General features: G+C 34.9%; 1 protein-coding gene across 2 annotated transcripts; it reads left to right on the top strand.

Annotated features, from left to right (window-relative positions):
* The first annotated feature begins 2,477 nt into the window (after positions 1–2,477).
* Positions 2,478–14,477, top strand: LOC5573214 (homeobox protein six1b). Of its 2 annotated transcripts, XM_021848613.1 has the most exons (5): positions 2,478–2,768; positions 12,715–12,861; positions 12,921–12,928; positions 12,989–13,572; positions 14,089–14,471. In XM_021848613.1, the coding sequence occupies exons 1-5, from the start codon at positions 2,648–2,650 to the stop codon at positions 14,213–14,215; spliced, it is 987 nt and encodes a 328-aa protein (XP_021704305.1). In that variant the 5' UTR covers positions 2,478–2,647; the 3' UTR covers positions 14,216–14,471. The 2 variants fall into 2 exon arrangements, with proteins under 2 accessions (XP_021704305.1, XP_001654439.2); XM_001654389.2 differs by having other exon boundaries at positions 12,921–13,572; positions 14,089–14,477.
* The last annotated feature ends 725 nt before the right edge of the window (positions 14,478–15,202 follow it).

Raw genomic sequence — 15,202 nt, 5'->3', positions numbered from 1 at the left:
ATATCCGTCTTTTGCTTTGCAGTAACACTTACTGTTTAATTGCTTAAAGGTGCGTATGTATTACTTGGTATGTTATTTTGTTTAGTTTCATATGTAGATTGCCCTAATATAAACTCAACTCACGTTCAAAAACACACATTCAACGATAACGTGACAATTGGAAGAGTTATCTTAGATCTAAGCGTTATTGCATAGACAAACAGACGTAACACTTGAAACAATTTTCTTCCGTCGCCAAGTTCATACGATCATAACGTAGTGAAAATGTTGCACTAAATACTGTTTTGTGCCACAAGACCAAGGGTTTATTCACAAATTTCACAACGCCAAAAATGACCATTTCCGACACCCACCCACCCCCACGACACCTCACAATATAATCCAGATTTTGTGTGAGCCGTAACATCACGAGGACTCCCACCCACCCCCTTCAGCATTATGAAATTTGTGAATGGGCCCCAACATATATTTGTAGCGTAAAACGTCAAACACTAAGAAAAACGTTGTGCGTGACTCTGGTTGAGTGGTTTGAAACACAGTGCAATTGAAATGATTGTTAAATGAGTAGTCGATGGAAATTTCGTGAATGTAAAGTCTGTTTATCTGTGGTTATTGTATGCATAAAATCAATTCGTTCTCACTTCGGTCACACTGATAATGTGTGATGATATTGTACACGCATAGACGAGTGCAAATATGGCACAGAAAATTTGCGGGAACTTATAATTAATGCGTTCCGCAACATTCTCTCCTATCGCAGGAAACAACCCAGCTTATAAGCATATTTCTCTATAGAGAGAAACAAACAGTAGGCGGAGCATATCGACCCTCCGCTTTGTGCTCCGTTCCGTTACCGTTGACGACAGCATAAGAATGTGCAATGCGCAGCATAATTACTCAATTTTACGATTTCGCTTGTTTATGTTCGCTTTTCAGTTAGTTCATCTTGTAACTATACAATGGTCTCCTGTTTCGAATTTGTTTACTTGTTCGTTTGGAATTCATATTCCGCAAAATATAAAACACTTTGGTTTCGTTGACAACGATATTGCGCTGAGCAGAGGAAGCAAAAAGAAATGTGTTAACGCTAAAATAGGCTCACACAAATATATCATAGCTTCTACAGTAACTTCTGTGGAAATTTTATCATTTTAGTTACTACCCCTCTATCAGCAATATATATATTTTTTTTCATCAAAAGCAAACATTTATATCTCTACAACTTTTTAAATTTTCGATATTTTTGCATAAGATCTCAAAACCTCATCTCTTGTTAGAATCTGCATTGATATGAATCATTGGTCATGTGATTGTCAGGATGTCAGAAAAATCCAACCAAGTAACATTTTTAGTTTTTTTACAAACTACAAGGTGTTGTTACCACCATATCGGTAATACTCATTTAAGAACTTATTAGTCTTAACAACCTTAACAAACCTTTGATAAAACTCCGTTAGACCCGAAAAGGCCCACCTACAGGAGGTTGTTAAGACTACACCTCAAAACCGTTTCTAAACTTCATAGTTTTGTCCAGTATGAATCCTTGTAGTGTACTATAAAACATACATAAGAGCTAATGTATAATCTAATTGAGCTCTACTAGCGGTATTAAATCTTTTGCGATCTCCTAGAACAAGGAATAAAACCAATGTTAAAAGCTGATGGTTGAACAAACATTGACCAACGTTTTTATAAAAACAAAAATATTGAAACCATCATGATGTCTGCCGACTCATATTAATAAATAAAAGTAATCATTTTTTGCGTGGCAGTAAATTTTCTTACAATCGCGTGAAATTCATGCCAAAGAAAATTTACTGGTGGAATGACACAACATTTCTCGATTTACGACAACGCGCCACAATGACAATGATTCACATATTCTGAACTGTGCCAAAAATTTTACCAGAATCAAAGTTTTCTAAAATGTTAATATAATCCCTAGGCAAATTTTTCTTAGCTGTGAGCTGTTATTATATCATTGTGCCTATAGATTGAAATCTGTTCTAGAATGCATTTTATTCATTTACAATATACAGACTGTATTGAAGCGTAAAAATTACGTGGCGTACTTAAAAAAAGGAGTTATTTTGAATAAGCTACAAAAACTGCAACTTTTCATCACCAAACAACTCAATTTCAAACCTGTTTCAAAAATAGCTTTAGGTGTCGGAACATTTTGATTTTTGATTCTATTTTAACGTTGATTTGTTAAGAAATAAAATTAATTTCAATTTATATCAGTAAAAGTCATTTTGAAACACTAATCTCTTTCACACTCTGGAGGGTTTATATTACGAAAACGAAGATGAATTCGCATTATGTGCGTCAACACTTAGCAGCCAGCACTTACTTTGCTGACGCGTGCTTGTTATGTGTAGACGGTTTTTAATGTGTTCGGTCAACGTGAAATGGGAAGGGAGAATCCAGGAAGGAGAGAACAGGAGCGGATTGCACGCTTATGAATGAAGGCGTTATTTGAATCAGTTTAGTTCGGACCAGGACCTCGGACGTAGCAGCTGTAAAATTAATTCGGTTTATCAAAAGTGAAAATGAATAAGCAAAGTGAATAAAAAAATCAGTGTCATTTTTGATTGTTGGATACAGTGTGTGAACAATTAAGGGTTGCAATATTTCATCGATTCAAATGGATACCTCAGGATTATCTCCGTTAGCTGATTTGGATTCTAATTCTACCGGATCGGATGGTGTGAGCCAGTCTTTGAATAGTTTTGGAACTCATCAAAGTTTATATCTGTCACAAAACGGTTAGTGAAAAATGAGACGTTGAGTATTCTGTTAGTGGTGATTTGAGGTGATGAAAGATATAGTTTCGTTTGAAATCGGAGAACGTGTTTAGTCTGAAGAAAATATTTATACAGTACGACAAGCGTCAGCTGAAAGTAAAAAAAAAGGTTTCATGTGGACAAACTAATGAAAGTGATTTTCTAAGCGACAAATAATATTTTTGTAACCATCATGAAAAATCTCAATGATGATTAAAAAACTATTTAATATTTTTTGTATTTATAAAACAAAAAATATGTGTTTTTGACCGTTTTAGTAAATCAATTAACAAGACATTAATTAGCCAAAGATTCGTCTTACAGCCATTACTCAAGCTCTATTTATTTATCTCCACAATTTGATAATTCGTCTAAATATCATGTGAGCATATAACCGCCGGTAAACCTTCTCTTATTTGAACAAAAGAAGAAACTTTAGACTTTCAATTTGCTAGTAAACTACCAATATCTGCTTCATTCCATTTATGTAAAAGATTAGCAAAATGAAAGTTCAAAAGTTTTTGTTTCGTCAAAGATTTAATTTTTCAAGTATTGATTAATTTAAAATACTTTAATACGATTTGGTAGCGATAACCTACTGAAATATGTTGAGTAGGGCGAGTAATAAAGAAAGATCAGAGAATTTTATAACAGTGCACAGTGGTTCCATTTGTTCTACGAAGCGAACATAAATAATTTTACTCAATATCCGATGACAAATACTATTAGAAATCGCCAAATTAATTACTTCTGACTGTTAAAACACAGTCGAGGTTGTTCTTGTCATTGATATTTTTTCAAAAATTCTTATTAAGGATGCGGAAAGCACACTGTGAAGGTGCTATTATTTACATGATCATATGCGCATATACACGATTTTTCAATTTTCTATCTTTCCGTATCAATATGTTATTGAAAAGGACTAGGGAATGTATGCATTGGAAGCAATATATCAGGATTATTATTTTACAATTTAAGAAGATTCCATGCTCAGAGTTGCTTTACATACTCATAAGCGTACTTTTGGTATGTGGATACTCAAAGCTTTTAGATATTTTTCTAAGTGCGATGATGCACATACCTAATAAATACTTGTATTTCTTATTAATTTATAATGCCAATTTCACAACAGATTTCTACCAAAATCAAATAACAAACATGTCATCTATTGTAATTCATCACAATTTTCCTTTTTTTCGATACTGGAATGTTTTTGAAGATCTTGTTACGATGATAATAATAAATATAGGAAAATTTCCATGTCGTCTCTCCGAACACTTTGGGAAGGTATGTTAGGCTGTTGTACCATATTTAATTAATATGGATTTAATTGCCTCAGCGCAGTCACTGAAAATACTTATTAGATCAATATACAATGTTGCAAGCGTATTCATAACGAGTGGAAGTAGTTACACTGGAAATTTAATTATTTTTTACATTCATTCCATATCAGTTACAAACACATTGATAAGTGATAAATGCTATGAATATTTTTATCATAGCCTCTTTTGGTAAAAACCAACAAATTTGAAGGCACGCTACCATCTTATTTCCATATATTTTCAGCTAGAAACCTTACATGTTCACTTTCCTACTGATACATTGTTTGGTGGCGAAAGATTTTTTACCTGTGATTAATAACATATTCAAATAAAGTGATGTAGTTATGAATTAAAAATATTTTCATCCTCATTACTCACATCGATACTGGCTCCTAGATATCAAATAGCACTCTAAAATATATCGAAAGTGATTGATATATGTTTGTACTATTGTTCTTTAACCTACACTGATTGAAAAATTAATTATTTCTAGTTTACGAAGATAATAAAAATCATGCAGAAACCGCTTAATTTTTCACGCATTTTTAAAACATGAAAAGTATATTTTTCATAATTGGGTCCTAAAATGTTTAATGAATTCTTGTTTTTATTTAATAATACGAAAGAGCATGTTCTTGCAACTACTTTAGCCATTTTTCTAGCTCAAATAACGGTCATAACATTTTTAAACTTCAATTTTAAAAATGGTTCCAAATATGAACCTTGACATGTGTGATCATGTTTGACATTCACTGTTTCGACAAAAATGCTACAGAGCTTATAGTTTTAACACTGGAGTTGTTCCTATCTGACATTTCGGAAGGGACATGGAAAACAAAATATACCCAAAATTTGAGTTTAAACCAAGGGGTGAGACAAAATCTCAAAAATCATAAAAAAATGTTTTTTGGACTTAAACAAATAAAAATCATTTAAAAATTGATAAACATGTGTTTTTGCCCTAAACTTAAGCGTTTGATACTAAAATTGGGACAGGGCTTTAGGACCCTATTCATGGCCCTACTGTGAATTTTATTCAAGAACGTCCATAACATATATGTTTTTACATTCTTGAGACTATAATCAATCCATGGAAAGGTAATGGAATGGAAAACAAGACAACTTATTTGTTGATATTTGACCTATGGGCGTATCATTGTGCACTGTTAAGGTGATTATAAAACGAAGCCAAACTTTGAATTTTCAAGTGCACAAGACGAGAGTATCTGACAACAGCTCGCGTTGAAAACCAATCAAATGATGACCAATGGGATAGATTTTCAACACGGAGCGCTGTTTGGTTCTCAAGTCTTGTGCTCTTGAAAATTTGAGGTGTGGCTTCGTTCTATAATTCCTTCAAGAAAATGCATATCAATCGGTTCATAGGCCCAAAAAGCCATAGCGGTAAACGAGTCAGCAAGGCAATGCTAATGGTGGTGTGTACGAATCCCGGCGTTCAAAAAAGTTTTGAGTTAAATTTTTCTTGATCTTCGTACAAAAATGATCGATGGCAGAGAAAGCTCTCAGTTTAGTTACTGTTAAAGGGAGCATAGTCATCTAAGCCAAACATTTTTCAAGGGGTGGAGTGATTTAAATCATTTAGCCCCCTCACCCTTCTTTATGATCAATTCATATGTAAGATCTCCAACCATGGAAATATTTATTTTTCACTTTCAATATTGAAAAACATTTTTTGATCATATTCTGAAAAGCTGCATACATTAACCCGAGGTCAAATTAATAACGGGGGTAAAATTTGTTGGTTCGGACTCAAACTGAAATTCGTATCCAGAATGCTTACAGTGGATTTTTGTACAATATAAAAAATGATCAAGAGTCCTAGATGTTCAAAGTCTTCTAATCATTTTATTGAAAGCATTCTTGTTATGGAAATTTACCTACTTGAGAATTTCAAGTAATAATTTGGTTCATGTGATTCATAACTTGATTTTCAAAAGCACTAGGAGAAATCTTCCATTTTTGCAAGTATATCTTTGGCCGATATGCCTGTGTCATCCGCAAACAAAGATTTTCAGCTTCAATGAGATGGTGTAGTGTGTGAAAATACTGTGCAATATGGATTCCAGAAAGCTGCTTTGAAGAACTCCTAAAAGTAGTCTATCAGATTTTCTGTTCTGAAGTAACGTGAAGTGTACTATTTGACATATAATTTTGAGTTATCCCAACAATGGGTTGGGTTTATGATGCCAAAATGAGTCTTTTAAGTTGCAAAGTAGTCCTTTACCCTACATTTTAGGGATAATTCAAATTCAAAATCGAGCTGATCTAACGATATACACCGGTAGGATTTATGTCTGCTTTTTAAAATATTCCAATCTTGAAGTTTTTCGTTTTTTAATCAGGTGAATATGCTTACTGCAAACATATTTCAGCTACTTTTTACCAATTTCAATTGAAAAAAAAACTTTATTCATCACCGGAAGCTTTCATATTTTTGAATTCTGAAATAATAGTTCTCTTTTCTTTCAAACGAAAACGTTGTCTTGAATAAGATTGCTTTTTTGATTGTCAATTGGACTTAAATCAAAATTAAGCGCGCTTCCAAATTATTTAGCAAGTAGAAACCCATCCTATCAAATATTAACTGTGGAAACATTGCAGTACGAAAGAAACAAAACATGCTGATTATAAGTTTAAACATGCCGTTTTGGTCTTATATTTATGTTGTTCAATGAATGTTTTGAATTCGAGATACTTGAAATAGAATTTTAGAAACTATTAACAAAATTTAATATTTGTGGAGAAAAAGTTTGCACTAGATTTTTTCTATCAGCTTCAATACAAGGCCACTCGGATTTTTTTTTTGCAAAAATTAAGGCAGTAAATTCCAAGTTCATATATGTATTGCACAATCAATTGAATATTTAGCATCATAGTTCCACTTATACTCGGTGTTTGCATCTTTAAAGTTTTGATTATAATTATTAGAACGAGACAAGAGATAGGAAAAATAGTTTGGCTTCCCGTGATGCCTTAGGATTTTAATGTAAGTAATTCACAAGAAATGAATGAAATGTGCAAAAGCAAAATACAACACATCATGACAGAGTAATATAACCAGGGGGCCGATATGATGGCCATATTTTGTTGCCTCTTATCGAACGCAAGCAGCACTCACCAATACTATTACGCTATAAGCAATGCAGCTGGTGCGAATGTGGGAAAACGAACCTAGGCACACAAAATCCATGCATATTGTTCGTTATTATTGCAATAGCATAGCTCGCGGTTTAAAATAAAAGTAAGTTGCATTTCTATCATCGTGAAAAGTACAATGAAGTGTTGTTTTCCTTCCTGCGGTGTTGATTTTCATAATCTGAAGAACAATTATAACGATGATAACATTTCGCATCATAATTTTCCAACCAATATCGATGCGCGGGATCGATGGCTAAATGCCATTGCTAACGCGGATAAAAATTGTTAAGAAAACCGAAGACTTTCAATGCACATTCTCACATACCAGCTATGCGCAGTTTTTGTCTTGTTTGGCGCATTTTGTCCCATTTTCTCTTATACGGATGGTAAACATTCAACAAATATATGAGTGTGCGTGAAAATTGCAACTGGAGTATAAATTTATGCACCCGATAAGAAGGCACAACGAGACCTGTCAAATACCATATTAAAAAACTATGATGCCATCCCTCTGAATATAACTGAAAAGAAGGATAATCTTTCATTCCAGATTATTTTAAGAAGTGAAAGAGTAACATTTTGAGCAAGGATATTTTTAAATTCATTTTGTCTTTTACTCCATTTTTGTTTTTAATTTTTTTTTATCTTCTTTTCCCCTTCTTTGTGCTCAAATTGGCGAAAAGTTGAACTTTAAAATCTTGAAGAAGCCTCGTTTGTATTGGAAATGTCAGTAATCTTAAATGAAATGTTGATGTAGAATTAATTCATGAAATTCCAAGCTGTAGTCTTAATCTATTCCTAGGTCTAGTCTGAAAAACATATCTGGTCTCATTTGTTGAAGCGTAAAACAGTTAAATTATGCATGAAGAACTGAATTTTATATTCTTGGAACTAAAACTTCTAAAATATCAGGAATTAAAAAACATTACATACAGTAAGGCGGGGTAGCATTGGGCCATAAGGGTGATTTTGGGCCATTGTTTCTACAACAAATCAATATCAGAATAATGAAAACAATATGACAAGCATCAAGAATATGTTATAAATAGCCACTCATGGGTCAGTTTTCTGACGTTCATCAAAATGCCAGAAGATTCATCAAAAAGGGCGGTCAAAGTCACCCCTAGGGCCAATGATACCCCGCATGGCGGTATTATTGAATTTATGTTTGTTGAATCGCTGTTACAACAGATTGGAACAGAAATGTTTTATCTGATTTTTTACTGTTTGGAACAAGATGTTGTTCCCCAGATTTTTTCATCAATACATTTTTACCTTGACTACAATTTTACAACAAAAATCCGAGTTTATACAGGTAATTTTTTTAACTTGTCATTTTGATATTTTATTAATTAGTACTTATAGTACGAATCATAATATATGTAAATTTCAAATTAATTTATCAAGAAGAATTCATCGCTAGCAACACAACCATTACCTGACCTGAGATAAACTAATCTTAATATGATTTAAATTAAAAGCTATGAATATATTAAGAAACATTAAATGAAGAAGCTGAAGTTAAATCATTTGAAAGAATAAAGATTATTGACAAAAGATAAATTTAACAATATTGATAATAAATCTTCGAGCTGTTTTTCAACTGAACCTATAACTAAATGAAAAACGGATGGCGTCAAATCCAACATGGCCACCAGATCTTTTCACTCAAAATAATAATCCTATTCTTCATCTGACTCGAATAATACACTAACGATTGAAAACTTGTTTCTTTGTTGTACAAAAATATATGCTTGCATTGATTGCACTCGTCATATACGTCAAAATCGTAGAACATGATTTCGAAAATCGTTCATTTCATAGGGTAAATACCATTGCTCACCTAGTTTCTGTGGGCTACCTTACGCAATATTTTCTCAGCTTTCTGATGGTGATCTCGGAATTCAAAACGAACGGTGCGCTAATGGTGAAAAAACGATTTTTCTAACAAAATTCAAAATGGTGACCAAATTCAAAATGGCATAACAATTTTTAGCTTTAAATGAAAGCTATATCCTTTCTCTATACGATGCCACTATGTTTGCTATGAGTTCCAAGGGAAATATGAGACATATCACGTGAAGAAATAGCTAAAATTCATCAAAAATGGGCTTTTTCGCAAGCTGTTTAGCTAGTTGGCGTACGAGGGGTCCACCAATTTGGAAAGGACCACCCTTAAGTTTAATCGAAAACTAGCGATCAGTGACATAAAATTGGAGTTCTAACGATGGGTGCTGATGGCGGCCTGGTTTTAGCGAGAATTGCTCATTTCTTTAACAATACTGTTTTAATTAAATTATGTTATTCGAGATCGTTGATGGTAGAGCAAACTATTGATATTGTCCAACCGCCCATTGGATTTAGCGGTTTGAAAAGTTGGGGGCAATCTCATAAGTTTACGGTAAAGGATCTTCTCTGTTGGAAATGTTCATGACTTCCCAAGACGTACATAGATTATGTTCATTCTTGCCGCACATTATCCAAAAACAAAACTGTTAAATTGGTTAAGAAATGTGTATGACAAGCATTGATGACCGTAGAATTTGTAATGGGGTCCTAAAGCCCTGTCCTAATTTTAGTGCCAAACGCTTAAGTTTAGACCAATAACACATGTTTTTACCCATAACGCGGGTAGATCACCTTTTCGTGGTGCGTTATGGGGTAAAGATCTACCAATGAAACCTAGTCCTGACTGCTTCAAACGAAGAGAACAGGATGCTATAGTAATCAAAGGAACACTATTAGTCCTTGTTACATTTTAAACCTCGTTAAAAGTGACAAGTCTCGGTTTTCCAGTAGCCGAGAATGACCTTAAGACAAGGATAAAAATGAGTTGAAATCAACAAGTTGTTTTCTAATCTTTTATTTATTGTTCTCTAGTTTGAAGAAGTAAGGACTAGGATTCTGATGCATGGACAATATCGGTGTCACTTCCCGACTTTATCAAGGGATCCGATTTTGACTGATAAAGGGGCGCGCCTGCGGAGAGTGTACCCACCACACCCTTCGAAGGGTTTAAAAAGCGGAACCTTTTAATTAGAATCCTTTCCTGTGATCAAGTTAGGAATGACAACTGTAAAAAAAACGAATACTTTATCACTTCTCGATAGTGACAAAGTAACACGACATGCACTATACAAAGGACACGGGATATACTACAATAGATCAAATATTGGTCGCAGTGGTTTATGTTCCGAACAGAAAAAAAAACACATGTTTACTCATTTTTATAATGTTTTCCGTTGGTTTGAGGCCAAACAACATTTTTTCAGATTTTGTCACACCCCTTGGGTTAAACTGAAATTTTGGGTGTATTTTGTTTTCCGTGTCCCTTCCGAAATGTCAGATAGGAACAACCCCAGTGTTAAAACTAAAACCCCTGTGGTGTTTTTGTCGACTAAGCGAACATCAAACATGATCTTAAGTGTCAAGGTTTATTTATGGACCCAATTTTTAAATTAAAGTTTAAACATCCATTTTTACTACAAACTGAGGTCTCCTCTGCATATCTATGGTTGTCATAGGAAGGAATTTTTGATAGTGAGGGTTCAAAAGCTACATGAGAAAACCTCACATCTTCTTCTTCTGCTTCTTTCTGGCGTTACGTCCCAACTGGGACAAAGCTTGCTTCTCAGCTGAGCACTGCCACAGTTATTAACTGAGAGCTTTCTATGCCAATTGACCATTTTTGCATGTGTATATCGTGTGACAGGTACGAAGATACTCTGTGCCCTGGGATGTCGAGAAAATTTCCAACCCGGAAAACTCCTCGACTGGTGGGATTCGAACCCACGACCCTCAGCTTGGTCTTGCTGAATAGCTGCGCGTTTACCGCTACGGCTATCTGGGCCCCTAAGAAAACCTCACATGCAATCGCATTTTTTAAATTTATTCAAATATCAGTCACTGAACACAACGTGGACTTATAGTAAGTCGACACTTTTTGTATCGAATCATTTGAAGGGTTTTTTATTACAAAAAAAAGTTTGGATGTGTTTTAATATTTTGCGAAACATGAAATCTTTATGAATAAGAGTTAATGCCAATACTAACATCATCAAACATAGTTTGATAATAAATCTTCAAGCTGTTTAGTAGAATACCTATAGGTAGACGAAAAAACCGAATTTAGTACCGTAATTCGGGGTGTAGTTGATCAGTGGGGAAAAGTTGATCATTCACATACCCACATGTAATAACTGTCAATAGAGCTATAATTTGATTTCAATCAGCACAATATTTGTGATGTCGCATAACGTGACAGCTGATCTTGATGTTCCTCAATTCGATTTGACATTCAAGATAATTATACCACGGAAAAACATATTTTTAAGGAAATGTTTGATGAACTGTTGAAGGGTTCTTCTTCAAACAATCGATTATTGTCAAGGCTATATGAAGACACCATTCAAATAAACTGTTTAATACATTCCAGATAAGTTCTTTAAATCCATTTTTGAATTTGCATTGTGGATAAAAAATCATTTTACGAGAAAAAATGTATATTTTGTGAGCGAGTTGTCAATTTCATGGAAAATTGCATACCTTTAGGCGTTTAATGTGGTGTATTCTGTAATTCTTAACATTCAAACCTAAAACTGACCGATAAATCATCAAGTTGTAAGATTTTTGATACTTGATTCATATTCAGTGACCCCAAACATAGAGGATAGCATATTTCTTTATTTTAGGAAACCTATCACAATATTTGATCAACTTCACCGCGGAATCAAAAACTCCAATTTTTGATTTCTAAATATTGTTTTGTTATTACGAGAACTAAGTCGAGTCTAGTACACGACACTGAAGAAGGCCTTACAGTTGAGGTCGAAATACGCGTATCTGTCAAAGGATACAAACAAGCACTTTCTTCCTGGTAGCCAACAGCTAGTCCATATTGGTACATCATACAACATGGCTGGCCTGAAAATTTGTTTGAAGGTCAAAAACTTATTCTTAAGGCAAAGTTTTGATTTTCTGTTAATGAGTGGATAAAGAGATTTGATATATTTGTTACATTTGGCTTGAATGCTCTCAATTTGAAAAAGATACATTTTGCTTGAATGTCCTCAATAATATTGTTTTTATCTAGCATGAGCCCTAGATACTTAACTTTATCTGACCAATTGATTAATTCTCCTCTCATCGTGACAACATGCCTATTTGAAGGTTTCAAATAAAGAGATTTTGGTTCATGTGGGGATATTATAACGGAGAGGCCTGTGTCATCCACAAACAATGATTTTTGACATCCCTGAGGTAACTCAGGTAAGCCGGATATGAAAATATTGTATAATATTAGTTCCAAAATACTACCTTGAGGACCACCAGCTCTTACAGAAAGTCTTTAAGGTTTGGAGTTCTGATAAGCATTGCTAATTATTGCCATCTATGTTTTCATTTTGTAATTTATGGCCTCCCAACTAAACTGCATTTGTAAATTTCAGGCTATCGGGATCCTACAACTTCTATGAAAACTCTTTTCTTCTCCGAGAAACTACAGGAGTTTACTGACAAGGACTATGAGAGAAAATATAATGAAAATGTGTATCCTATCAAAGTTCAATCCCAATCAGAGGTTGCTTATTTCACGGGTATGTGAATAATCTTTCAATTTGAAGAACATAGGTAAGATCATTTTTTTATTCGACAGGTAAAGCGGTAAGTGAACATCAACCGACCAACGTACGAGATGGGACGAATAATGTTCAATTTCTCCAGAATATCCCGCCTCAGTTGAACAACAATGACGTGGACAGAAAAATTTTAAGCTTTAGTCCAGAGCAAATTCAATGCATGTGTGAAGCATTACAGCAGCAAGGTGATATAGAAAAATTGGCAACATTCCTGTGGAGTATACCGCAAAATGAGCTGATCAGCAGTAATGAAAGTTTGCTAAGGGCCAGGTGCATGGTCGCTTATCATCGTGGTGCATTTCATGAGCTCTATGCTCTCTTGGAGTCACACTTTTACTCTCCCAAGCATCATCCGGATCTTCAAAATTTATGGTTCAAGGCACATTATCGTGAAGCGGAAAAAGTAAGAGGGCGGCTACTCGGCGCAGTTGACAAGTACAGATTGCGCAAGAAATATCCTCTGCCAAAAACTATTTGGGACGGCGAGGAGACCGTTTACTGTTTTAAGGAAAAGAGTCGTAATGCCCTGAAAGATTGCTACACAAGGAACAGATACCCAACACCAGATGAGAAAAAAACACTTGCCAAGAAAACTGGACTCACGCTGACTCAAGTGTCTAACTGGTTCAAAAATAGGCGACAACGGGACAGGACACCACAAGCTAGACCGTAAGTAGCATGGCAAGCAACATGTGTTCGTAATTAAATGTTCGATGTAATTCAGGCGTGCTTTTTTCCTTCTTGTAAGAAGCATATCCAACTGTGAAACTTTGTGTAACAGTACACACGAACTTATTTTGGGCGATTGCCGATACACGTGCTAAATTCAAATTATTTTCTAAGAATTCGGCTTGTGTATCTCATATGTAAGAGAAAGATGGTTTTATCCACACGATTCTTCCATTGATTTGTGCTGTGCATGTTTCGACCCCATTCGGTATTGCAATATTATGTCGCATGCTATAACCACAAATATTGTTTTCAGTCGTAAAGCTTAAAACGATTGATGATGCTGTGAGCACGCTTTGCTGTGGCTAATGATCATCAATTCAACGGTCATCACTTCACGATGTTTATTTTCATAACATTCGAGATGAATGACTTCTTTACTTATGTGTGCCTCCTGACGATTATTGAATGCTTTGTTAATATATTGTTTCTTTCTTTCATTACATTCTGTTCCAGGGATATGATGATGCCGGTCCTTCCTGTAACCTCTGCCCAGATGGATGGAAGCTATCAAAGGCTATTTAATGTGGCCAATTATGGAGGACATGCTTATCATGCAAATGATATGTACGCAGTTCAGTGAAAGTGTTCATCATAATCGAACATACGACATTAGCTTGTGCCCAGTGTGTAATTTTATGGAACCGCGTGGAAGGAACGCTAAATTGGGTCTTTTGCAGAGCAACAACTTCATTCATTTTCGGGATAAAGGCAAACTGTGCAAAATTAATAACAGCATACAAAGAACATTGTGATAGGCGGCGAACTGTTTTAATCAATCTTTTCCATTGTAAATAGTACAATTAAGCATGGAAATTGAAATAAAATGTGAAGCATGTGAGGAAGAGATTCGATGTCTTAATATCTGAACATTCCTTTGTGCGATGCAGTGGTCAAGAGTAATTACGAGTGCGGTTGGAGTAATATTCATATAATTGGGGTAGTGTGTAAAACAAGTAATAGTCATGGAATGTATGACAACTTTTCCTATATCTCTGCATCTTTTGTCCTATTAAGGTGAAGATGATTCGAAGCCAAACTTGAAATTTTCAAGAGCACAAATCTGAAGAACCAAACATTCGTTTGAGCTGAAAACCTAATCGATTGGTCACCACCAGCTAGTGACCAATCGATTAGGTTTTCAGCTTAAACGGAAGTTTGGTTCTCCAGATCCGTGCTCTTGAAAATTTCAAGTTTGGCTTCGATTCATCTTCACCTTAATGCAGTATTTCTAACATCCCATTATTGTGTGAAAATGCCGCAATAATAGGACGTGGGTTATACTATTATTACTTATTATATTATGTAGTTTGTTGGGGCCTTCCTTAGCCGAGTGGTTAGGGTGCGCGGCTACAAAGCAAAGCCATGCTGAAGGTGTCTGGGTTCGAATCCCGGTCAGTCCAGGATCTTTTCGTAATGGAAATTTCCTTGACTTCCCTGGGCATAGTGTACAATCGTACCTGCCACACGATATACGATGGAAAGCTCTCAGTTAATAACTATGGAAGTGCTCATGAGAACACTAAGCTGAGAAGCCGGCTCTGTCCCAGTGGGGACGTTAATGCCAAGA

Source organism: Aedes aegypti, chromosome 3 (assembly GCF_002204515.2).
Source record: "Aedes aegypti strain LVP_AGWG chromosome 3, AaegL5.0 Primary Assembly, whole genome shotgun sequence".
Classification (NCBI taxonomy): Eukaryota; Metazoa; Arthropoda; class Insecta; order Diptera; family Culicidae; genus Aedes; species Aedes aegypti.
This window is presented reverse-complemented; position numbering and strand designations above follow the sequence as displayed.